The sequence below is a fragment of the Phaethon aethereus genome (assembly GCF_964289735.1).
Source record: "Phaethon aethereus genome assembly, chromosome: 21".
Lineage (NCBI taxonomy): Eukaryota > Metazoa > Chordata > Aves > Phaethontiformes > Phaethontidae > Phaethon > Phaethon aethereus.
The window spans coordinates 7,819,706-7,845,705 of NC_138597.1; the positions used below are offsets into that span (position 1 = coordinate 7,819,706).

A 26,000-nucleotide genomic window follows, 5' to 3' on the forward strand; every position below is an offset into this window, starting at 1 on the left:
GAGAAGTACTGGCAGTATTTCTGAACATTAATGAAGGGCATAAAATCTGGATGCCAGAGTAAAATTTTAGGCCCTATTTCACTCCTAGTAAATGAATTAAGACTGTAGAAATTACTACTTGAACTCTTTTTATCTTACTGCATACCAGTATGTTTTGCTTTATTAAAATAACTGAAAAGAAACCCTAGGAGGGATAGATTTCTCTTATAAAATGGAACCAATGTCATAAAATTATTTTGTTTATTTATTATGAGAAATTCAGTGCTCTGTGCTAAAAAAATATCACTTAAGAACTGCCCATTTGTATTATAAAGGCAGTTTCTTAAACTCTCAAGTTATTTTACTGCTCTGCAAAGACGCTTTTTCATTTTTCAGTTAACTAAAAAGCTGAGCAGTCAACTAATCCATTATCTTTACTTACCATGCTGGCTGCTCGAAGCATCTCCTGCTCCATATAGGGTGTCAGATCCAGATTCTGGCTCTATCTCTCTTAGGGATTGGTAAATCAGCCAGTGCAAATCCAAAATTGCTAGTGACAGAAACAGTAGATTTCAGTTCCCACTTTCCAGATGCAGCACATGTCAAAAGATAGCTTATACACTCAAATCCAGGGAAAGAAAATAGTTTTGACACTTTTGTTTGTGCTGATAGGTTTTAAAAATCTTCACTAGGTCCAAATATAAGAATAAATCCACCATGACAGACATTAGGTACTCAGTATATTAAATTTACAGTTGGGTATAGAGCAGAAAACACACATTAAGCATAATATTGAGAACGACCTCTCCAACAACTTAAGTAGAGTAGCTTTTGTCAAAGTGGAGATACAGTTGACAAATGGGGATATAGAATTCATTTAGGTTACTCCTTGTGTTTTCCAGGTTCTGTTGAAGTGCTGCACAAACTTAAAGCAATGACTTCCACAATAAACAAAGAATCAAGTTTCACAGCTTCAAAGAACTATTTCACTGTAGAATCTATTTCAGCTGGCATTGTACTTCAAATAATTATTGTTGAGTATTTAAAATTCTGACATCAGCTATTATCCTTGACAGGGGAAAAAAAGAAAACTGTTGCTATAAAAATATATAGAGAAACCAAATGCTGGGTGAGGTTTTTGAAAACAATTTCAGTGAGGTTTAAAGGCTCTTAGCTTCTTAGAAGTACTAACACGTTCAGCAGTTTCCAGGAACTTTAGTGGATTTATCAATACTTCAGATATCAATTATTAATTTAGGATTGCAAATTAGTATTTAGAAGGATGATTTTCATGCTCCTGTTTTTTTGAAGACAGAGCTTGCTGTATTTCCTTGATTAGAGAATCCTTCCTTGATTAGTCACAAGCCACCAGGTGGGGGCAGGGGAGGGTAGGAAACAACTTGCATTCCTTAAAGGTTGAACATTCCATTATAAAAGTATTTTTGACAATCACAAAAACACATCAGCATATAAAAAAGGTATTTGCTACTATTTTAGGGTATAACACTTGCACATTTGCTGTAATTTTTGAAATTGTCATACTAACTACCTGGTTTTAGGTTACTGCATACACATATTAATCAAGAGAAATATATAAAGAAATTGGCTCTTCCCCACACTACATACACAGGAATGAACGGTTTTCCTCTCAGTTTCTTCAATTAACTCAAATAAGTTGGTAGAAGAACTTGACGGTTTTTTGTGGTTTCTGATGCCAGCCCAGATCTCCAGATCATGACTGTTCACAGCTGATCATCAAAAGAACAACAAATAGTTAGTATGTCACAATTATATATTAACTATCTCTTACTTTCACTGCGTCACATGTTACAAGTTCAGGTAAAGTTTTTAAGTCAGAGTATAAAACACTCTTACTCTACTCAGAGAGGCAACAGAACTCTCTATTTTGGCCAGCAGCGTTAAATAGAGCAAAATCAACAGCTGGTGACAACAACTAAGGTTAAAATTAAGGAGAATGTTAAAAACCACTACGCAGGTGAAAGAAAATCTCAACCAAATTAGAATCAACTGAATAGAGTGAGCCACTGTAGCTTTATTTGTTATATCTTTCATAGCATTTGTGGTGGGTTGACCTTGGCTGGCTGCCAGATGCCCATCCAACTGCCTTCTCACTCCCTCTCTCCAACAGGACAGCAAGAAGAAAACAAGATGAAAAGGCTCATAGGTCAAGATAAGAACAGGGAGATCATTTACCCATTACCACCATGGGCAAAACAGACTCAGGGAAAACTATTTATTGCAAATTAAGATAGGCTTATAGAGCGAGACACAAAAATAAATTCAAACGACATCTTCCCCCCCATCACATGCCCTTTTTTCCCAGGCTCCACAAAGAGTAAAATTTTTGCTCATGATTTTGTCTTTAAGTTGCTTATTTACGAATGGACTCAGAACAGCAGATTTTTGCATTAAGCTCCTGTAAAACTTATTCTTTTGTTATTGTTGTTTCAGGGAACAGGAGAAAGTGAAGGAAATAATTATGATCTTGACACTCTCCTGACATAACTACTGTAAAATTGAAAGCAATCATATGTTCAAATGCAGGTCAACAACTAAACAGTTCTGTTACTTAAGCAAAAATCTCTTGAAGCTTTGGTAGATAAATTTGTTGCAAAGTTCCAACAGAAGGCTAGCAAACATGTACAGGTAAAATGCTGCCCAAGGCAACCAGAGTCTTCAATCCTTGTGAATGTGAATGTCTCAGAGTAAACAATATTATCTGTACTTGGCTTGGACAATCATGACATTAAAGCGAACTTGTCTTCCCAGAAGGATGGAAAGAAGATACATATTCATTCCTTTTAATGAAGGCAGTTTCTTCACAAAAGCCAAGCTGCCTGAAATACTTATCTAGACATTTATTTTAAACTGAAGTCCTGTGAATAACCTTCTCTTCCTCAAAAATGTATTTTAAAAAGATTTAAAAAACAATTAAGTTTTAGCAATAAACAGGAATACCATGCTTTCTTGTTGCAGAATGTAAATGATTGCATTGCTGAGAAAAGGGAAAATTAAGTCTTCTAAGTAGCCAATGAACAGGAGTGGAACAAATTTTCTCTCTTCAAATATATCCTTATAGTAATATGAAGAGAATACTTCCATGATTGTGTAGAGATTTCTTCAAGACCTATTCAATTCCTTATTGTTCAGCTTACAGTGCCAGCAAAAAAGGCCTGTTAAAGCTAACATCTGCTAACTAATCATGAAACAGACCATCACAATATTTTATAGGGTTTGAACATAGCTGTGAATTTTGATTACTACCAACTTTGACTGGATTAAAGAAGTACTTTACTGTGAGACTTATGAAACTACAAAAGCTTATTCTTTTATAGGAAATGCTTCTAAAAATAAAAATTTTCATTCTGGGTTCTGAAAATATGACCCAGTATTACAAGTATGTCTAATACTAAAGACAGAAATCAAATCACGTGAATTATGTTCTTCTGATTTTTTTATTAAATATTTAATTTTTAGAGTGTTAACATCCTACTGCAGTGATTCTGACATGCAAATATTCTTAGGATGGGCTGCTGCACAGACCTGCTCTTCTGGCTTCCATTCTATATGTTTTGCTGTTTGACACCAAGAGTACATGCATATATGCTGTATTTCGAGTTCTTTGGATCATTTCCTTTGAGGTGATACATTTGTATCTGAGTGAGGCAATATAGAAATTTGCTTATGAGCATCTCCTGACCAGCTGCACTCAAGTTGGAACTACTATATTCTGTGTAAACATTCCCCTAATGCAGAAGTCAGCTGGATTAGAAAAGCTTTCTATTAAGCCATTGAGTCCATACCTTTGCATTGTGATGGGATTCATTTCTGCTCTGTGTTTAACAAATTATAACCTGCTGAGCAATTCTTTACTATTTCCAATAACACTACTATTTTCCAATTTCCATTTAAACTAACTGGGATTACCTCTCTTATACACATGCATACTGTGCATGCACACAGAGAGTTTGTTTCTTTTGCTATCTTTTCCAATTTCTTAATTCCAAAATACTTGCGCTTTAAAAATCCACATTATTAAAACCAAAAAACTCTCCCTCATTGCAAGATAAAAATCCATTACGAGAACATTCAATACCTCACTGTAGTTCTGCATTTAATTTGAATGAACAGCTCCCTCCCTTCAAGAAAGGTATCAAACAGCTATCCCCCTTGCTCCAGAGAACTATGCATTCTAGGAGAACTAAGTACTCAGAGGATGCTAAACACCATAGTCAGATCATATTAATCAAAAGAGGGACAACCAAAGCATTATGTCAAAGGCTTGTTAATAACTGAAGAGCATAATGAATGTACGTACCAGCAGGGTAGCCGTTGATCCACAGTCCATCACAGATGTCACCAGAACAATTAACTATAGTGCCCCGTTCACTGAATACGTCATTTCTCCACTGCCCCCTTAAACAGAAATACACACAGATTTGAGTTTTCGACAACACCACAGCTAAATTATAAAGAAGGGATTATTTCAGCCAATTTTCAATAGCAAAGTGGGTGGTCCTCAAGGCTTTTTATAAATACCCTTCCAACATTTGTGTGAAAAGTTGAATAGAAGACCACACAACAACCAAGGATTATGTGGCACTCCTCTAAAGGGGAAAGGGGGCAGAATTAAACATTTCTTGCCCAAGGTTTGTTACTGTGGGACACTATTATCTGAGGTCCTTCAGTTCATATATTACATTGCATTAAATTGCATGGCAAGAATGAATAACTGCTTTGTCACGTACAGAATCACACATTATTTCGCTTTTTAAAGATTGTGAAAAGTGAAGTAACATACCAAACTCAATTCCAAAAAGCTTCGTTATTTAAATCTGGACTGCATTTCACCCAAGAAATACCCTTTAGCTAAAGGTTTAGGGATACCTAAGGCTGCAAAGCCAAATACCACAGAAGCTTAGGTATGAGCCATTTAAAAGTTCTAGCGACGTTAAACTTGCACACGTAATCGTGCAATTTAGTATTACATCATGATGGATGTGCAGTTTTTCTAGTGTACCCTTTCCTACTCAATATAGCATAATCTTGAGATAATTAGTTCACAGCCACAATTTTACCAACGTTAACTGATAACAGAGTCAACCGATTCCTTTTTGTGGTCCTGTACTAGGGGAAGATAAAAAAAAATTGTCAGACATTTCACCAGTTTTTGCTGACAGGACAGGGAAAGTCACAATCAGAAATACCAGTTTCAGTTTAGATGTGAGAAGAGAGTATAGTATCGTGTACTATAGCATGCACTTTTGTTCCAAAATACGTATCAAAAACATCTTGAAGCATAGAGCAGGCACTGAAAATTAGCCTGAATTGCTCCCATATTATTGGAAGAGTTTAAACTGGTAAGGAAATAATCAGACAATGGTCAAAGTTCAGTCAAAAGTCAAGGTATGGAAAGTAATCTCAGTAGCGAAAGTCACTTGTTTTACACGGTACTAAATTCTGTTTAGCTATCAGACAGCATTCTTTCAACGTTAGAGTACATAAGGAACTAGAGAACAAGAATATTTAAATTCTAAAGTGGCTTTTCATGAGATAACAGCAGAGGTACCAAATAAAGTGCCACTATAATTCTAAAATGTATGTGAGCCCAGTTGAAACTCAGGTGGATTTAGCAGCTAAAGTTCCAGCACTTTGTTTACACCTTTAGCAATTACAGGTGTAAACTGGAAGATAAAAGCAAAGACAGAGCAGTTCCTTGGAAATATGCTTCTGAAACTACTTGCTTTGGTTGAATCCTTCCATCACTTTAAAGCACATGCTGCAATCTTCAGCAGTTACCCCAGTGATAGCAGTTGGTAACTAATGTACACAAGCTTCAAGCTCCACTGGCATTTCCACAGTCTTCTCTGCCTAGTGGAAGAGACCTTTAAAAAACAGCAGCCAGCTAGTTATACTCCTGAATGTACATAACTGGAAGGAAGTCTGGAAAAAACTCACTGTAACTCGAATTGTATCTAAATTATGTACTGAAACCATAGGGGCCTTCATCTTGCATCATCGTATGTAAACATGCAAAAGGATTCAGATGTGTGCTGCTTCCTCTAGGGAAGGAAAAAGGACAGGGGTATAAAATATGCAGCCTCTCTCAGTGGTTCCTTATCGCTACCTGTAAAGGCATTGTGCTTGCCTTCAATCAATTCTGATGATTGCCTACTATTAATGTCACTCATTCTCGTAAGTAATTAAGCCACCTCTTTCTTGGATGTGCCTTTGTCTCTCTCTGGCACATTTCCTTGTCTAATCCTCCTTTCCAGATGGCATAAGGACGACAGATAAGTGTTGCTAAAAGTTGCTTAGCAATGCAACACATGCAAGGTTTGGAAATGCTGACGTCCACATAAGCACTATCTATACATCACACATTTATGCAGAGAAATAAAGGCGTGAACAACCAGAGTGACATAGAGGCCTCCAGAAAAAGAGCTACCAGTTAGTACACAAACAAAGTGGAGCAGGAAACAGGGAAAAGAAAAAGCTACAAGCTTCCAGTGATGTGCTGTATTATGCTGTGAGGTATTTTTGTTTGTGTTTGGTTTTGTTTTTAAACTAGAACAGGAAATTCTTCTTTAAACAAAGCAAAATCCTGGAGCTTTAGTGAGGTGCCATATTTTCTGTGATTCAGAGACATACAATGCAGTACACACAAAGACATTACGATCTACTAATAGAGACCAGAACAGAGAGAAAAAAGTTCATAAAGAACAGTAACTGATGTATCAACCACAGAAATCCCCCTATCTTAAGAATCAGTAATAAGGAGTTTATTCTGGTAACTGCACAATGTAATTGTGGAGTGTTTCTAAACTCTAAAGTAAATGTGTTTATATGGAATTTATTAAACCACAGTTAAATGTTATGGGTAATAAATAAGAACATTTATTACACGAACAGTAATAATTTCACAAGGTCATATTATTAATTCATTTCTGCAACAGCCGACCTAAAAAGGTTAGCATGACTCATGTTGTATTTAAAAAAAAACTGAGACGTTAGGAATTTATTCATCATGGGTGACAATTTTGAAACACCTAGTTCTAAGAAAACAGCTAAATAGTACTAAATTAACTACAGAAATTCACATGTAGCTTTCCTTGGGGTAGTCTCTTACTAAGCAGCGTTTTTCAAATAGTAACTTTGATGGATTAAATTTTGTCAATTTTTATTCAGGAATTAATAACATTATTAATGTTGGTTACTCCCAACATTGTGTAGCAGAGCAAGGTATTCAAAGACATCTGTTTATGAATATAGAAAAAGATGTTGTACGTGGGTCGTAAGTACTTACCACTTCTTTTTTATTTCAGGAAGCAATTTCCAGTTAATTGATGAGGTTTCAATTTTTCAGTTAGTGGCTATTACACTTTTTATTGCAATTAGTTCTGTTTACTTCAAATTCAAACTTGCCTGCCTCTATACTCAACTTGTCTGCCTCTAACAGTGCATGATTTCCACGTGCTCTATATTTTGTGCTTTTAGCAATCATTTTCATTACTTGGTTTCAACCATTCATCAAATTTGTTTGCATGGACCTGATCTTAAATATTGTTAAAATTACCTAACAGATTCAAGCGATGACTGAACCGTGCTTTCCTTTTTAAAAATCTTTGTCATTATAGTATACAGCCTCAGCTGACTTTAATTTAGATAAACACATCTATATTTAAATACACAGAGTTACTCCAGTATATCCTGACTACTTGTCTGGCTGCATACGTTCAGATAGTTCATGCTGTATGGCCTGGTTTTAGAACTTGGTAGAATCTATGTCTGTTCCACGAACTATAGTCTCAAATGTAAATCCGTTTATGTCAAAAGGCACACAAGGTTTTATTTCCTTTCCTCCTCAAACTTCAAAGAGTTTCTATACAACATTCCAGAAAGTTATTGACACTCAAATAGTGTTAATAAAAGAAAATACACTGGCTTAATATACATAAAAGACAACAATAACTCTCCAATGCTTTTGATCCTTGAATAAGGAAATAAATACAAGTATTAACATAATTTTAAATCAAGACATACTAGAGAATAATGTTTCCTGTGATTTTTTATATAGAAATGTGTGTGATCTGAGAAACTACCTTATTCGCAAATCAGCACGCACTTCACAATAAGACCAAAACCTCAAATTCTGCAGGCACTTTAGCAGCCATTTTAAATATAAATTTCTGCCCCGATTAGTTTTGTTTTCATGGGTTTATTTCTGGTCTGATAATTTTTATTAAAACCTTACTTTAGCCTTCTCTGAAGGCCTTTCATTATCTGTCTTCTAACGTGAAGGTAGTAAGTGAAGCCCTGATGATTTCTCTGTTAGGCTGAGTCAGGAAAGCATTCAACCATGTTTCTCTTTAGCAAGACAGACTACTGTAATACAAGATTTTCAACAAATCCTCAATGTAAAATGCTGTACATTATGGCACAATCTAGGCAAACTACAGAAATAGTAGTTTGGTGGGATTTTGGTTTTGTTTTGCCTTCTCCCCCCCCACCATTGCTGGTCTTCATTCCTACATGAAGACTGCTAATTACATCTTCCCACTCTCTTCTTGTCACATCTCATTATCAAGCATCAGAACTATGTATCAGCTAAAGATCACTAAAAATCACTCAAAAAGGCAATTAAATATACAGATTATGCATTAATAAGTATGTTCAGCACACTTCCAGGCCACTACTGGGACACAGTAACTTCTAAAAATTACTAGAGCTATGAGTGATGCAGTAGGCAGTGGTCCTGCCCACAAACAATTAAAATAATAGAGCTCAACATTTACTAGTGGGAAGACTCTTTCATGGTCTTGATATCAACAATAGCTTTATTTATATTTCTAGATCATATGTCATTACATTGTAATTATAACCGTAATCGAGATTAGGGAAGATTTATTGTATCTTCAAATTTCATATTATCCACTAGTATGCAGTAATAATTCTGAGCAACTGAAATTCCCGTAATTTAAATAATTTGCATCAGAACTGAAACTATGACTCTTCCAAACAGGTAACTCGAATGGATTCTAGGGCGGCTGGGGGAACAAAAGCCTGCAGGTGAAAAAGTCCATAAGGCTTGCCACCTGCTTAGTGCGGTTAACAGGTGTATCAAACAGCAGGCCTTCCTCTGGGAAAGACGACAAACTACACACAGCCAAAACACACAAAGCAGCAGCAATAGGAACAGAATGGAACACAGCATCTGCTTACTGGGACTTAAGGAGCAGCCAGAAATGAGAAATCACAGTAAGGAAACACTTCCATGACGAAAATTAGTGTTTCACTTCATTAACCTCTGCAAACTTCATTTACATGTCATTGTTTTCTTTCATTCTCAAAGGTGTGCGCATACAAATGCAGGAAAACCAGACAGGCCACCACAGGTCACTGGGTTTTTTATTTATTTATTCTTTTTTAAAATCAGCAGCTTTCAGGGAGGTTGTTTTGTTACATGTTCCCTAGCGTTCACTTATAGTTTCTATCTTGCATCTCTTGACAACATTTTTACCCAATGTGAAACCAGTTTTATGGTTAAGCAGTAGATAAATCAGAGTTGTTTGTTATCGTTGGACTCCGCTGTTGATACAGTTAAAATTATTGCTTGTTTACCGGACATTTAATCGACCTGAATCTCTGACGGTTCGCAGACTACAATATATGCTATTAACTGACAGCATCCACTCACTAAAAATTTACCACTTGTAAAAGATTGATCTATCAATCTAGCCCTGACATTATTACCATTAAAACTGAAGAGGAAAAACAGACAAATTCAACATTCATGCCATTATTCAATCTATTCTACACCACACAGAAGTAATGCTAGAAGAATACCCTAGAACTCAAAATATTTGCCTGCATTCTTTTTGTCCTAGCAGATTACTTCAGTATGTCCAAGGTACTATTTCAGTAAGGGGGGGGGGGGGCAATCTTTTTTTTTTTCAAAATCCTTAGTTACACACAGTTTACAAGCATAGAACTATTTGTATAAAGTATGGGTACACTAACTGATTAGCAATAAAGCTTGACATTCACTGAGATATCAGACCATACAAAAGAAACTTGAAAATGTCATGTACAAAAGTTTATGTAGACAAAGCAGACAGAATTCCAGATCCTTAACCTGAGTTTCTTAGTAACTTGCCCCTTTTTGGGCACTGAACCAAGCCTTACCACTTGTGTTATGACTGGGTTTGCATCCTCTGCGCTACCCATACATAATTCCCTAATTAATTTTCAGATATTTCCTGTTTACTTCCATATTACATAGGCTCATGTTTTGCTGGAACTGAGCCTTGATTTTTGTTGGACTTCAGTGTATGCTGATCTATTACTGTATCTGTTGGGAATGTACTGATATAAATGTAATAGTGTGTACACAAACACAATGGTTAACCAATCACATAATTTTTGTCAATTTTTCATTGATGACAACAACAGATCACTAAAGCAGGTGGTAGATTCTGCTAGTTACTTATACCGTGTCAAGACTGGCTGCTGAAACAAGCAGTATTGAAAATTTTATATCCATTAAGTTCGTGATTATTGTTCTCAAAGTGTATTATTGTCAACTTTCTAATCTGAAAGGAAAGTGACAATGCATACTATAAATTTTGTAAGAATGACAGAGCCACAGAAGATTGAGATCTGAGACAGTGTTTGGAGCAGAAAGACAGAAAGGAGAATAACACTTGTACTACCACCACTCGGGGGAATGGCTCTACAAGCAGCATGCTGAAAGAGATTAAAATTGCAGAAGCCCATGGCTAAATCATTCACCTGTAAGGTGTAGGTCACAACTATGTCTTAGACCCTTTCCAGAGGCTGGTTAGCTCTTTCATAATCTATGGTAACAAGTTTAAAAAACAAGAACTTTAACCTATTATTTTGCCTGAAAAAAAAGTATTCACATGCTTTCATTGTTTTACATTAAGATACACAATTTGAAAGCAGTATATGCTGAGTGAACACTTGCATTAAGTGGTTGTCTCTTGTTTTCTGCATAACATAAATACCAAATCAATCAACAAGATACTGTTGTCAGTACTGTCACAATTTTTTTTTTGTCCAAAGTATCTTGTCACTTTTAAGCACATATCCAGTGTAAACTTAAATATAGTACTAAATGTTTACAACCCTACAGAGACAGAGCAGTTACCAGCAAGTGTAAGCCTGAAGAATTTACTAATTCAGTCTCAAAACAGATGCTAGAGAGACACCCAGCGGTACAAAACTATGTGCACACATGTGCATGCAAATAAATATACAAAAATATCTTGCCTTCAGTGTCTGAAGTGAGAAGCTGTACCACCACCACCATTTTTGTTTAACAGTGTTTAGGTTATAACAAAACAAACGCACAACACCACTTGTACATATTTTTATGTCATCTGTTTCTTTAGCTAACAAATATTTATTATCTTGTCCTACTGATTTTAATTCCCAACTTTCATATGTTCCTGGAATAATACATAAAGATTTTTAAACTGTATTCAATAATTAAGTTTAGATTAACAGATTTAAGTACAAAATTGTAATGTATAGTCAAAAGAAATCTGTGTTGACAGGTGCAAAAAAAGAACCAAACCAAAAAACCAAACGCTTAACTGAAAAGCCAAGATATCTGCTTATGTATACGCCAATAGCAGACCGAACCGCAAGATATTGAAGTACTTTATGCTCTATTTTAACTCCATAAACAATATTCAGGAGAAATTTGGTTGTGATTTCACGTTCATAGGAAAAAATGTCAGTTGGCTAGAGACATGTAGTAAAGTTATATTGAACAGCCTTCCCTGTAATTTTTAACTTCTCTGAACAGGTACTACTCTGAATTTCCACTAAACCTAAGGAGATCCCTTCTTTTCAACAAGAAAGAAAACTGAATGAGAATCTAAGTCAGAATGAAGAAGAGACTTAAGTGATTATATCAGTACTGGGTTTCAGAACTTCATCATAAATGGGTAATGAAATAGTTTATGAAGTGCCTGTTCAAATCTTAATATGTATGCAACAATGAAAAGTTACTGTTTTCAAGTTCTGAAATTACTACCAAAGTATAAAATGCTACTACTTCAAAGAATTTCTCTCCAAATACTTACCAGAGTATCTCATTTAGTTTCTCAAAATTTCAGTAATAAATTTCAGATTTTTGTTTTAACCCTTAGACACTGTGATCATAGTGACAGAATCCTATTCTTGATTTGTCATGCAGCAATTCATTTACATGCTACAACTACATATGGTCCTTAAGTCCTAGGCCTCAAGGTCGTCTCACTGAATTACTGGAAAATAACCCAGACCACATCTTGTCCTGTTGTTTAGTTCACACTGAAAATATATTCCTTGATCTTTCTACCTTGAAGGAAGTGTCAGTGAGTATGAGTATTCATATGTACTTATACATATATACACATACATTTCTTCCAACCCCCAAATCATTGTTTACTCCTGTTTTACAAATAAGGAATACTGCAAATAATAACCACAAGAAAACTCCCAAGTAGACTACATATCCCAGAAAAGTCAAACTGAAATTGAATCTGAAGTTCAACCATACAAAATACTACTAGAATGTTTTAAAAAAATATTAAATTTGAAATCTTTTCATGTGTTACTCAACTAAAAATGGGGAATGCATTTGTTAAATGGACTAACAGTACTAGTTCTAAACATAGGCCTTTTCTGTTTATCTGCCTGAAGCATCCTTTACCATGATCCTTTGAGCTTCTCCAAACAAATCAGTATAGTTTCTAGTAAGTCTTCTTTACATACCTCATATACTGTTCCAACAGCACAAGGCAATATTCCGTGACCTTGACACTTGTCTAGAATCCAGGCTTTTTCATAATTATCCTCATTCCTAAAACAGTGGAAAACAAACAAGAAATTCTTAAAGGAAAACAGATTTGGTGACCTGATACACCAGACTATCAGAGGAAGTGAGCCAGTAATAATAAGCAGTGGCAGCCAAATCTAGTCCACACTCTTACGGTCCTTCCCCCAAACTTCAAGCGACCAGTGAAATGGCACAGTTCAGTTCTCGAAACATAGCATTCCAACCTTTCATCAGAGAGAAGAAGAATGATATGCTCCTCTACAAGTCGGAAGTAAAAATCTTGTTTATTCATTCATTCATTTTGAGCCTGATCATTTCTGATGAGTATTCAGCAACTTTTCGGTCCGAGCTGTCAGATTTTTTTTTTTTCTGAATTACAGTTGGCTTAAATTAGTAGAACGTTATCTACCTTCAGTCAAATCACAGTGATTGGTACTAAGCACAGTAAACTCCAAACATGAGGAAAAAAAAAAACCCACACATAGTTTTTATACCAGATGAATGTCTACAGTAAAATCAGAACAGGCAACTGACTGCATACACAATGAAATTGCTGGTCCAAAGATCTTGCTATTCAGTGGTACTGCAAGCAGTAGCACCGCTGAGTAACTTGACTTCAGTGCAAATACCTTAACATGGAGCTTGGCAGGGATACTAAATTGGTTACATTTGACTCAAGAAATTACTTGCAAACTCAAGTGACTATACCTAAAGTCTGTCTTAAACACATGCAAAATCACAACTGTTTTAGTCCTGCTAGATTAAAACAGAATAAAATCCAGAACAGTATTATTTCAACTTTCAGGAGCCCTCAAAATTCATTCCAATTGTTTCAAAGGTTGTAGCCAATGAATTAGCACATAGCCTGTTAAAGTATCACATTCTTGTATGATGTACGTGTTACAAATTCAGTCAACCAAGCTGTACCATCTCTGAATGTTGCCAAAGTATGGGATTCCTAGAATTCACCTGCACCCTTTTTCACTTAAGCATATTTTAAAATGTATTTAATTCCTAAATATGAACAGTGACTAGAAGTAAGCAAGCTGGACATAAAGCTTTTCCTGATTAACAAGTCGTTGTGTTTGAAAAACTAAACAATTGCATAGAGGCAATTAATTTAAGGCCACAGTTCCATTTCCCATGCTATGTTACTAAACTATTTGTACAATTGTGACAGTGCCAGTTGTTACCTGAATCTTAACATCTTATCAGTATGGCTTTTTCCCTTGTAGATTATAGCCAGTAACAGCTTGTTATCCATTTCTAAATACTTACTCAAACATTACTCAGCATTTTATAGCTCTTACTTTTCAAACAAAAAATTATTCTTAGGGATTAAGTCAACATAAAGTGAGAACAAGAGCTTAGCTTCCTGGCTTTCAGTAGACCAAAGCTATCTTTGAAAAATGAAATAATTAAATAATTGTATTCATACAGCAAGCAGGTCTGTTCAGTCTTGACAGCATAAATTTTAAACAAAGCTTACTCAAAGAGCCTAACTTACCTTCACTCCTCTCATTCCATAGAGGAACTCTCCTTCATATTTCCCACCATCTTTATATTGCAATACTTTGTGCCCACAGAGCTTTTCCAAACACAAACTGACCAGAGTAAGTGTTCCCTTGAACCAAATATATGAGAAAGAAACAACAGATCTGTCAAACACAGTTTCATCTTTTTAATATATTTAAGGTTTACCAATAAGTGATATTTTATTTACAGTGCACAAATAAAAGACATTCTAAAAGCCTAGAAGTTTATAATTAACAACTACTTTTTTAATTATTAATGTTGTCTAATGAAGACTATAGGTGTGCTCATTCAGTCGTTATTTTAGGACTAATGAATCATAATATTTCTGGTCTTTAAAACCAACAGTGATGAGTTAAAAAGAAAAGACTCATAGTATGTTCTTTTACGGTTAAGGAATATATAAAAGAAGTACTTGAATTTCATGGTCACCTTAACAGCTTTTTGATGGCATGTACTCATTCAAATCTTCTGTGTCAAATCCTGACAAATCAGCTGATTAGCACTAGAATTACTGTACTGTGAACTTCCTAATGTATATGTGATCTTAGAATGACAGAGAACTACTTTTCTGTCAAGTATTTATACAGTTTATTTATATAATACACTGTATCGCATATAGTCAACCTTAATTTTCTGTCAGCCTTACAAACTGTTGACTAAAGGGGTTAGGCAGGTCGAGTAGTCATTGACTTACCTGTAGAGGAATAAACAGAAACAGGAGAAATTCTTTTCTGGAGCAACTTACTGGGACAGATTTTTAATCAAAGAACTTCTTTCTGCTCAGGATGCTAGGAGAGAGATGAATTCATTGAAATGTTCCCTTGGTAAATCATGCATAAGATGTCCCTCCATAATGGATAGTTTATTCAAGTTCTTTAAATCCTTTAACATCTTTGTCCTGATCTTGTGGAGCACTTCAAAGAAGCACAAGTCTGCACGTGTGCATCTTTGAAGGACTGAGACTGTTATCAGAAATTGATGATACATGCTTCTGGTTTCTATCATTAACACATTTGATTAACTTTCTGAGGTGACTGAAAGTTAACCCAGCCTAAATTGAAAGGCCAACAAGAAAACCTGAAAACCATGGCCCTTCAGTGAACATCATGAAAGACTGACAACTTGGACTACATCAGTTTGGCTATTTATGATATGTACTTATGTATCAGAATTTAAGGGGAGAGGGATTTTTTTTTTTTTTTAAAGGGTATGTAATAGCTATAGGCTCACCTGTCGATGCCCAGGATTGAAATCCATTCCCCATAATTTGTCCATTGACAAACTTGCCCTCATAGTAACTTCCATCTTTAAAGAACACCTTGTCCAGACCTAGAAAATAGAACACTTCCAACACCTTTTAACAGACAAATGTCCACCTCTGTTTTCAACTCAAGTTGAAAGTTGAAACTTTCTTTTCTTCTTTATATGATTAAATTTATGTCTATGTATTGTTAGCATCCTCACATGCTTTAGACTTTCTTAAGACTTACTATCTTAGCATCTAAACATTGACCCCCACTGAAGGGATTTACAAAGTATATGCAAGGCAGAAATCCTAAACCCATTAAATCAAATTTTTCTGTATTGGCTATAATAGAAGAGAATGGAATCGCAGTTTTTAAAACTCTTGAAGTCAAGGGTCTGACTTTAACAGCAGTCTGTAAGATCTACAGCTATGCTACTTTCACAAGTAACGATCTCTATTGTGTAAAAAGGGGGGATCCGTTTGCCTTCCTGTTCTGCCTTATAGCATAACAAAAGGTTTAGAGACTACAAATGACACTATTTAGAAAAAAAGGGGGAAACTAAAAGGATTGTTGCAAGCTCAATTCATTTGTGCTCCTCGGGTCATGGCCCTGGGTACACCCAAGAGGCCCCAATTCCTCTGACAAGACTCAGCTGAGGCCTCTACACCCACACCTGCTCACCATGTTAAAAAAGACAACTGAAATTATTTAAACAATACTGAAAGGCTAGGTTGAATATTGAATAAGTAGTAACACAAAAGTAAAAGCACTAATTTTACTCACGGATACCTATTTTAAAATTTCAGTACAGCCATTTGTGTGAAGATAAATATATTACTTCGCTTACTATTTGTATTCATTTTACATTCTAGCAGGAACGCAGGCTCTTAAACATCTAAAGGTCATTATAAGCATTACACAAACAGCCAGAAGCTAAAGTGTTAGTGACTACGCCGCCTTTGCATAAAACGGAACGCTAGCACTGAAAATAAAACAAACCCACAAGAGGAAAAGGGTTTGCATTTACATTAGCCTAAACACAGAAGCGCGGGCTTAGCGTCTCCGTTTTAACGGGAGACCGGACTTCGCGGTCGTGGAAGTCTCGTCCTCGCCCCCCCAGGCGAGGGACCGGGCTGAGGCGGCACCGCGCGGGAGGCCAGCGCCACAGGCTCTGCCCTGGGCAAGGCTCGCTACCACGCGCACACCGACGCGGGGTGAGGCGTGAAGGGAAGGTGGCGGTGGGACGGGATGGGGACAAGCCGGCAACAGGCCCGGCGAGCCTAGGCCGGAGCCCCTGCCGCCGCGGCCGGTGCCCCGCCACCGCCCGCCACCACTCCACCATCTGCCCCGCGCACGCTCCGAGCGCCGGCCCGTGGCAACAGTCTCCTCACGCTTATTGGCTACGCGGGAACGAGAGGCGGGGCCTGTCCCCAGAGGGTAGCAAAGCGGGCCCGCGCCTGCGCGCTTGCTAAATGACCTGCAACCCGCACGGCTGTCGGCCGCGCAGGGCACCCCCGTGCTCGGTCCCTCCTAGTAGCGTCTCGCCCACAGCGCCGGCTTGAGGGCACGCTCGTTCTGCCGGTAGCACGGCGGCTGCCTGCAACCGGGACCACAACAGCAACCCTTCGTCAGCCCGCCCTCACACGCGCCGCCACCCACCTCCCACCTCCCGCCACCCACCTCCCACCTCCCACCTCCCACCTCCCACCTCCCACCTCCCACCTCCCACCTCCCACCTCCCACCTCCCACCTCCCACCTCCCACCTCCCTCCTCGGCGCCGCGGCAACGCCCACTTCCTTCCTTAGGGCCAATGGCAAGGCAGTACCGAGTCTTTATCCCACCCCTCTTGCCCCGGAAGCGGAAGTGGATTTCTCCCCGCCGGTGACGCCATATTGGGGTTGTGGAAGTGGGGGGAGGGGGAACGGAAGGAAGAACCCGGCTTGGGTGACTGTGAGTAGTTGGTGTCCCGCGTCGGCGCCTGGGGGCCCGGCGGAGCCGAGGGTGGGAGGAGTGGGAGCTTGCGCCTCTGGGGAGGCGGCTTGGCGGGCGGAGGTGGTGACAGTTACAGTGACAGTGCTCGAGCGGGAGGGCGCCTTGAGCAGGGGGGCCCCTCCCGGAGCGCGGGGGCTTCTTCGGGCTCGGCTGCCGCCGCCGTGCCCGCGGCCTAGGCGCTTCTGGGGCCGCGCTGCCGGCCGCTGCCTTCCGGCGGCGGGGACGGCCGGGCGCGCTGGGCCGCGCTCCCGGGGCCTGCCGCAGGGCTCGCTTTCCCTGTCGCTAAGGCGTTGTCTGTCCTGCTGCTGTTCCCGGGCCCTTCTCAGCTCAGCGGGCCCCGACCTCCCTCGAGGGCCTCTCGTTCTGGCCACCGTGCCGAAACGGTGCCAACGTTCGTGCGCTTTGGTTTATTTCCAAAGCGTCTTGTGTTGCTTTTGTCCCACAGCGTTTGGTCTTGGGTAGCGCTCAGGGGACGTGAAGTCCCTGTTTCCGGGTAAATGCGAGGAGCGCAGGTGCAATGCTGCTGCTGCTGTTCAGACAGTCGTCAGGTTCTGACAAACCAGGCTGCTGTTCTAATGGATACAATTACACAGTATTAAAAAAATCAGTTTATACAGCCAATGGGTTATTTTCCTGTGGTTGTCCATTCCCCCTGTTGTTAATAAATCACTTTAGAGTGGTGCTCTTCAAAGAAGCTTTCTCTATGCGATAAGGAAACTTCTATGAACAGTAGTATGTGTTTGCTAGTTACGTGCTTCATTTGTATCTTAAATTTAAGAAAAATCTGTATTATCATCAGAGGGTTGACTGAAAAATCTATACTTCTTTGTATGTGGTGATGACAGGCATAAGTTAAATCTCTCTACTGCCTCAGGTTCTGTCATTTTTAAGAACTCAGCGATGCAGTGGTATTTGTAATGATACTACCTTAACGTTTGTAGTAGAAAGCGTAGTTGTTGAAGGTCATGCATTCGCCTACTTGGTATTTTTCAGCAGAGAAAAACGTTTTAATATGATTTAATTTTACTAGCGGTCTGTATTCTGCTAGTAGCAAACTATTGTTTGTTATATTAATCTTTGTATACTTTTCTGATTATTGGCTTTGCTGGAATGGCTGGAAGCTTACTTGTTATGGTGAACAGTAAAGTCTTGTGTTACATTATGAAAGAGGGATTGCTACCGTTTAGATTTAATTATTCCCTTAAACCAATGAGATCTGACTGGTGTTCTTAACTGTAACTACCGTCAAAGCAATGCTGAAGGCTGCTTTTCTTGATAATAGCCTAATTACAGATGTTCTTTAAGTAAATGTTTTAAAGTGATAAGAAACATTAACTTAAATTCTAAACTATGCCATGTTACATACTTCAGTCTATGCTCCTTTAACTGAGCTAGTGAGAGGTTTCTTCTCAGTAAAACAATGTTAGATTGTATTTCTTGGTCTGCTATTGAAGAGCTGTTTGTGTGATAATCATACACAATCATATATCATGTAACTTTTTACAGTGAGCAAAATGCCTACTCCATCATAAAGCCATCAGTATCCTTACATATGTGATTCTTCACTTGATCTGCATAGGTTAACATTTATAAGATTGTAATGTTAGGTTTATTTATAGCCCACATTTGCTATTGATTTATCTGTAAAATTTTTTTTTGAGAATATGAGATTTTTTATGTTCATGATCTTTAGAGAATTGCTATCTTATCAATAGATTGAGTATCTTTTTGTAACAGCTTTGTACCTCAGGACATTTCAAAAAAACCCAAAATAAAGCACAAAATTATGCTCAGCTAATAATGCTGAGTAACTTCTTTCTTCTGCAGTGCAGTGAATAGGGACACTAATAATTACTTCCTTTTGCCTGTAAAGAAGTAGTCCGTATCTATATTGTATGAGTTTCTATTTGATTAATTCAAGGTATAGCTACAAAGAAAAGAAATGAAGTGGACTGAAGCTCCTGTTTCATAATGAATCCCCTTACCTTTTGAAGCGTAACAGGACTCTGTTTTTCTACTTACTAATTATTATACTAATAGGATATAGTTTTAATACGTTCACAGAAAAGATATACAATTTTAAGGTTCTGTGCCTCCCCAGATTGTCCTTGGTCTCAAATTACTTCTTGCAGCAATCACTGTATTGCAGCATCTAAGATAATTTACGTTTTTCTGATTTAGTAATGTTTCATATGTCTTTACTATTATCTGAGGTTCTTGACATACTAATACAGGGCTGAAAGTACTCCCACTATCCCAGAGTTACATAGTCCCACCCACAGATGAGGACTTCAGGAAGTAATGTCAGGGATTGCTTTTGGTGATGTGGCAAAAATGTTTCTGTTTAGAATCCTTTTTATTTTGTTTGTTTTATATCTTGAAGCGAACTGTAAAACTTAGTGGAGCTTAACTGAAAAGAAAAATAAAGATCTGGAATTAGTAGCAGAAGCATTTACTGAAAAATAATTCCCTTAGTTAATTTTTTTTTAACCTGAGTTCAGAATCCTGTCCCCTTTTTTACTCATTTTGCTCATGAGTAAAACTTCTATGTGACTGCGAAGCTGTTCATGTACAAGAGCTCGATAAACTCATTAAACAATTCTAGCACTGGACAGTGTTTTGGTTTAGGTACTTATGGTAGACTTTTTTGTCTGTAACCACTCGTGTACAGAGTCCTGAACTTCTTCACTATCTAGTTACTCAGTATTTAAAAGTCCTAAGCAGCTTTTAAAAAAACATTTATTTTGGTTTTATTCTTTGCCTTTAGAAACTGAGGTGACAGGAAGGTGGTGCTGCAGTTCATATCTCAATGCTTAGAGGTTATAATTCAGCTCCTGCCTTCTCAAGGTGAAAATGTCTAACAAGGCTCATTCCTGCATTTCTGTATGGACTTGGTTTTTTTCCCTTCCTAAAATGGATTGGATCCTGTCTTGCCTTTTTAAAATATCCTGTGCTTTGCTTTCTTGACAATTTCTTTTAGAAATTGCTTTTGGAATAAATGTCCGTCCTTTCAGAATACTTCAGTAAAAATAGTTTGTTTCAAACAAACATTGGACAATCCAAAAGAGTATCATACATAAATGTACTGTAAAGTACGTTTAGGGTACATGTAGAGTACATGTAGAGAGATAATGTACTGTAGAGCTTCACAGAGCTTAGATTTTTGTTTTAAATGTTACTTACGTATCATATTTTGTTTCCACAGCAACCATGTCAGAAGGGGACAGTATTGGTGAGTCTGTTCATGGAAAGCCTTCTGTGGTCTATAGATTTTTCTCAAGACTTGGACAGGTTGGTTTTCTGTAGGGCTTTTCTGACTTCATTAGAAGCAGGTCTCAGTGCAGCTTCTTAAACTCATTAGTTGTTGGATGAGTTGTTGAAATACTAAAATCTGTACACAAGATTTCTTTTGAAGCCTTTTAAAAATAAATATTATAATACATAGCTTAATGGAATATTTAATGTGACATTGCACAGTGAAAATATATGTTGTTGTAAAAAATGAGTAGCGACTTCAGACTTCATGTCAGATTCATCTTAAGGAAAGTAAATTTGCATATAATATTGAAAATTTATATTGCTTTACGATGCCCCAAGCATCAGGAAATTTTTCTTTGCCTTTTTAAAAATCTAGAACTTTACAAATGCTTCTAAGTGTGTTTATGTTTAATTTAATTAATTTGTAATAAAGAATACAAATGTTTACATTACTATCCTCCCCAAAATACTCTTCACAAATGATTACTGTTTCTAACACTACCCTGTAATAAACACTATTCATTGTGCATTGTATATTTTACCATTGTACACTTCGTGTTTCTTCCTAGATCTACCAATCCTGGTTAGACAAATCTACTCCATACACTGCAGTGCGATGGATTGTAACTTTGGGTCTGAGTTTTATCTATATGATTAGAGTTTATTTACTACAGGTAAGAAAACTGGATTTACTGATGAAGTAGTTTCAGATATCATTAATGTTCTATTTTTTGTTAAGAGGGTTTTTGAAGTATGGTATTACTTTGGAATTATATATGGTATCATTTAGCACAGAGTAGAAGGTAAATTAGTCTGAGGAAAGAACACATCTTTTTGGTGTTAAACTTACTGCCTCAGAATGGAGCGAATGCTTAAGGATATTCATCCAATGGCAGCAGAAAGTGGAAGTACTTCATTAATTCTGTATGATGAAATTATGTAATAAGCCTCTGAAAACTCTGTTGCAATTAAGTTTTTACTTTTATTTTTAAAGCTGTGTAACACGTTCAGGAGCCCGTGGCTACCTTCTGTCATGCAAACCATAAACCATTGCTTTTTCAGTGCTTTTATTACTGCAGGCCAGTGGCAGGCTGTTTCTCCACTAATCAGGTGGCTCTATTTCATGCCAATCTGCAATTCAGTTACGAACTTCGGAATTGTTATTCCTGAAAGCTGAAGATTACAGATTGAATGTGAAAGTTGTGCAGGTGGTAGTAATAGGAAGATAGGAGAGACTGATGCCTGCAAAGATGATTGAAGTGATGGTTTTATGCTGTTTATTTCTTTTATGCTTCTTTTATGATGTCTATATCTTGAAATAGAGACCAGATGCCTGGTATTTTATGTTTAATCTGTCAGTACATGAGGGATTTGCAATATTCTCATATTCTAAGGCTTGTTTTGATTAATATATTATGTTTACAGTAGTATACCTTGGAAACCATGTAGCTTAAAAAGGCTAATAGATTTTCTTGCTTATTTGTATTGCAGTAAGTTTAGTCAGTATTTAGGTAGCTTTAAATGAAAACTGTTACATATGTTATTTGTCAGTACACAAATAAAAGAAATAGATTCATATAGGTGATTTCATCTTTTCATAGAGTCAGAATGCTTATTTTATACAGTGAGAATCTTTAGTATTTTTTAACGAGTCCAGAAAACTTTTTGTGTTGATGTGAGGACGTAGAAAAGCACTTCTCAATGAAGCAGAAAACCAAGTTGTTTGATCTTGTTGAAAAATAAGTATCTGAAAATAGTTTTCAGGAAAGCTTTAATCTTATCTCTTTTTTTCCTCCCTGTTCCAGGGTTGGTACATTGTGACATATGCCTTGGGAATCTACCATCTAAATCTCTTCATAGCTTTCTTGTCGCCAAAGGTAGACCCCTCTTTAATGGAAGATTCAGGTATGATGAATAGTTTATTTTGCTGTAATTTTGAACTTAGTCAAACTTCCAGCTCTTTTTATCTGATACAGTAGTGTAAAGATGTGCAATTTCAGCATAACGTTGTATTTTTTAGACTTGTAGAAAATCTGTACAACTTGACATCAAGAGTTACTATAAAATTTGTCTTTTTTTTTCCAGAACTTGAACATATTCTGTATTGTATTAGTTTTCTATGTTTTGAAGGAAGGTTTATGTGACTTAAGTTCTCCCCAGACTAACTCAAGTGACCTGGCACTCATTTTTATTACCTATTTTCTTTTGGGAAATCACTGTTAAGTTACGTCAAAACAGCCACTGTAACTGGAATCTATGTAACAGTGGAAGTTTTTCTTTTTTTTTTTTTTTAAAGATAATAAAAATCTGGAGTCCAAATAGTGTGGAAAATTAGTATGAGGGGGTTTGTGGTTTTTTGGTTTTTTTCTGTTTTGTTTAGATGATGGTCCTTCCTTACCTACAAGGCAAAATGAAGAATTTCGGCCTTTCATTAGAAGGCTCCCAGAGTTTAAATTCTGGTGAGTGGATCTGTCTGCCCATGCTCTGTTTTGGAAAAATATGTTTGCATCAAATTAGTGGTGGCTGGGGTTGAAGGATTAATTGTTAATGTTATTTTTAAGGCACTCTGCCACTAAAGGAATCCTGGTTGCTATGGCATGTACATTCTTCGAGGCTTTCAACGTTCCCGTTTTTTGGCCAATCCTTGTGATGTACTTCATTATGCTATTTTGTATCACTATGAAGAGGCAAATCAAGGTAATTTGCTGAGAATAGATAGTAGCACTTGCGATGTCAGAATTTACAGTATTGATCCAAACTGCCTATCCAGTTCAGCACTGCAGAGGTACTAAATGTATTGCACGCACTTCTTTACTAGGGGAATTTGAACACTTTGAGCAAATATTGACAATGGGAAACAAAAATACTTGGTAAAAAAAGTCTTCATACACTACGTTACGAAATTTTATGCTTGCTTTCAAAAGGTTTTGATCTTAGAATTCAGTATTTGTTTTTTATACAGGATGAGTCTTATAATCTCTCATCCCCTTCCTTTCTTCAGTTAACTATGGCTATTTTTAATGAAGAGGTCTTGTAGGATATCTGATGGGTGAAAAGGAAAGTTCTGACAAGTTGATGCCAGGAAGTAGATGGGAGAGAAGGGAAAGAAGAACATAGGCAAGTCATTTAGACCATTTTCAACAGATTGCTTATGGTTTGTTGGCATTTCAAAAGGAGAACCTTTTCCCTCCCCTGACCCTCCCCCCCGACATTCAGAATTTGAATAGGTACTGTTATTGAAAGTCGTAAATTAAAGCTTGAAGGGTAGTAGAGAATTAATACCCATATGCTCTCTCCAGTTTCCTCTGATCCCCCAATCAGTAATCTTCACTGTACTGTGTAAGTTGTTGGGTGTACCAAAATTTGAGACTTGTAAGATTGGGCTCATACCCCTACTTCGATGTAAGCTGGTGTATGATTAGCTATTTCGTTCTCTCTACAATACTGAAGAACTGTCTAGAGAACTTTGTAATTTACAATGTGTATTGTAAAACATTTTTGTAAATATTAGTTATGTTTCTTGCCTCAAAAATTGGTCTTTCTCTTTTCAGCACATGATAAAGTACAGATATATACCCTTCACGCATGGCAAGAGGAAATACAAAGGGAAGGAAGATGTGGGAAAGACGTTTGCTAGCTAGAAGATGCAATCAACCTGTTGACCAATTCTACTTCTAACTAAAGGAACGATTTTGAGCCATTGTAACAATGCCTTTTTTCTTCATAAAAAATGATTAACAGAGTGGTGACAAAGCGGTTGAATTTTCACTTTAAGAGGATATTGCTATTTTTATCTGAAGTATCAGTTTCTTGAAGAAACTGGCATTCTAACCAAATTGCATTGAGTCTATTTTGTAAGAAGTTGGAGAAACTTTGTATCCCATGGGATTAGGGATAATGTATTTCTTTCAAGATCCATTGCACTGGAGAGATTCATGTCTTAGAGTTGGATATTTTTACATAGTTCTCCTGCTCAATATCACCTTGAAGTGCTGTGTACATGTTTGGAGGAAAAATGTTAAGATGGCACACATGATGCTGTTTTCTGCTTCATGGCCGTGTGCTATTTTCATAGAAAAATATGGTAGACCTAAATAGGTGCAGAACTTAAGCCAGTTTCCTAAATGCATGGTATTACTGAGTTACAACCAAACAAATATAGATAGGAATAAGAAATCTACTAAATAATGGGTTTGGCAGTAGGGAAAAAATACACATATAGCTTTTAAAGTAACTCGTTTGTCTTGGGTTTTAATGCCAGTTTCACCATTACGCCTCCTACCAGATGCTAAAATTGGGCTTTTTCCATGATGACTCAAAACTCTATCACAGATTCCTTTGAGGACCTGGAATTATAAATATATTTTTTTTTAATTGTTATTAGTTGGAGTTTCTTTCATACTTAAGGGTTTCTTGATTAATTTAAACTGAATTCATGCAGCCCCTCCAGAATATACCCAAACTGGCCACAGCAGACAAACGTTGTGGGTTTTAACACAGCTTTTCATTTTCTATGGGGTGGGGGGAAAAAAAGGAGAAAAAAAAAAAGAGATAAATGACCTGCATGTAACTTTTTCATGTGATATAACTGCAGTTTTATTAAGTGACTTTTTAATTCCAAAATTTATTAAAAGACAGTGTCCCCCTTTACTTGTTCTCTATCTTTATATACATATATCGCTCTAACAGTATTTATGGTTCCTTTTCAATAATGGTTACCCTCAATTTATCTTCATGCAATGCCTTTTTCAACTCCTCAGGGAGCATTCACTTGCAGAAAGTAGGAAGAGATTAGCTCTTTGAAGACTAAATAGAGAGTAGTGGCAACTTCAACAGACACCTAATTGGAAAATGTATGTAGGAATCCTTTCATGTGATTTTTGTACATGAAGTCATTACGGAGCTTTGGAATTCAGCCTTCAGTAATCCTGGGAAAATGACAGGTAGTTTTAGTTCACATTGGCCTGTTGTTTTTTGTTTGTTTGCGTGTATCTGTTTTCTTAGCAGTGTGGAAATTAGTAATGTACGAATTTAAAGTTATGGAACGCAGTATCCAGAAATGGCCTTATAAAAGTACCAGTCATGGATGCTTGCAGTTCATTGCCTACAAATCTGA

The 26,000-nt window shown here is 37.1% G+C and overlaps 2 protein-coding genes across 2 annotated transcripts in view; one reads left to right on the forward strand and one right to left on the reverse strand.

Moving 5' to 3' along the window:
* The window catches only part of MORN1 (MORN repeat containing 1), a gene marked incomplete at both ends in the record, with an annotated part of 53,487 nt that extends 36,512 nt beyond the window's left edge, over positions 1 to 16,975 (reverse strand). The window contains 10 exon segments of the mRNA XM_082009244.1: positions 422 to 489; positions 491 to 644; positions 1,602 to 1,727; positions 4,319 to 4,416; positions 12,725 to 12,874; positions 13,559 to 13,569; positions 14,358 to 14,441; positions 14,443 to 14,474; positions 15,617 to 15,715; positions 16,675 to 16,975. Of these exon segments, the coding sequence (XP_081865370.1) occupies positions 422 to 489; positions 491 to 644; positions 1,602 to 1,727; positions 4,319 to 4,416; positions 12,725 to 12,874; positions 13,559 to 13,569; positions 14,358 to 14,441; positions 14,443 to 14,474; positions 15,617 to 15,715; positions 16,675 to 16,975 (1,123 nt within the window).
* Positions 16,976 to 20,836: 3,861 nt separating this feature from the next.
* On the forward strand, positions 20,837 to 24,525 carry RER1 (retention in endoplasmic reticulum sorting receptor 1; the record flags this gene model as incomplete). Its single annotated transcript, XM_082009328.1, has 6 exons — positions 20,837 to 20,917; positions 21,454 to 21,558; positions 22,690 to 22,789; positions 23,265 to 23,343; positions 23,446 to 23,581; positions 24,436 to 24,525. 6 exons carry the CDS (start codon positions 20,837 to 20,839, stop codon positions 24,523 to 24,525), a joined length of 591 nt encoding a protein of 196 aa, XP_081865454.1.
* Between the last annotated feature and the right edge of the window lie 1,475 nt (positions 24,526 to 26,000).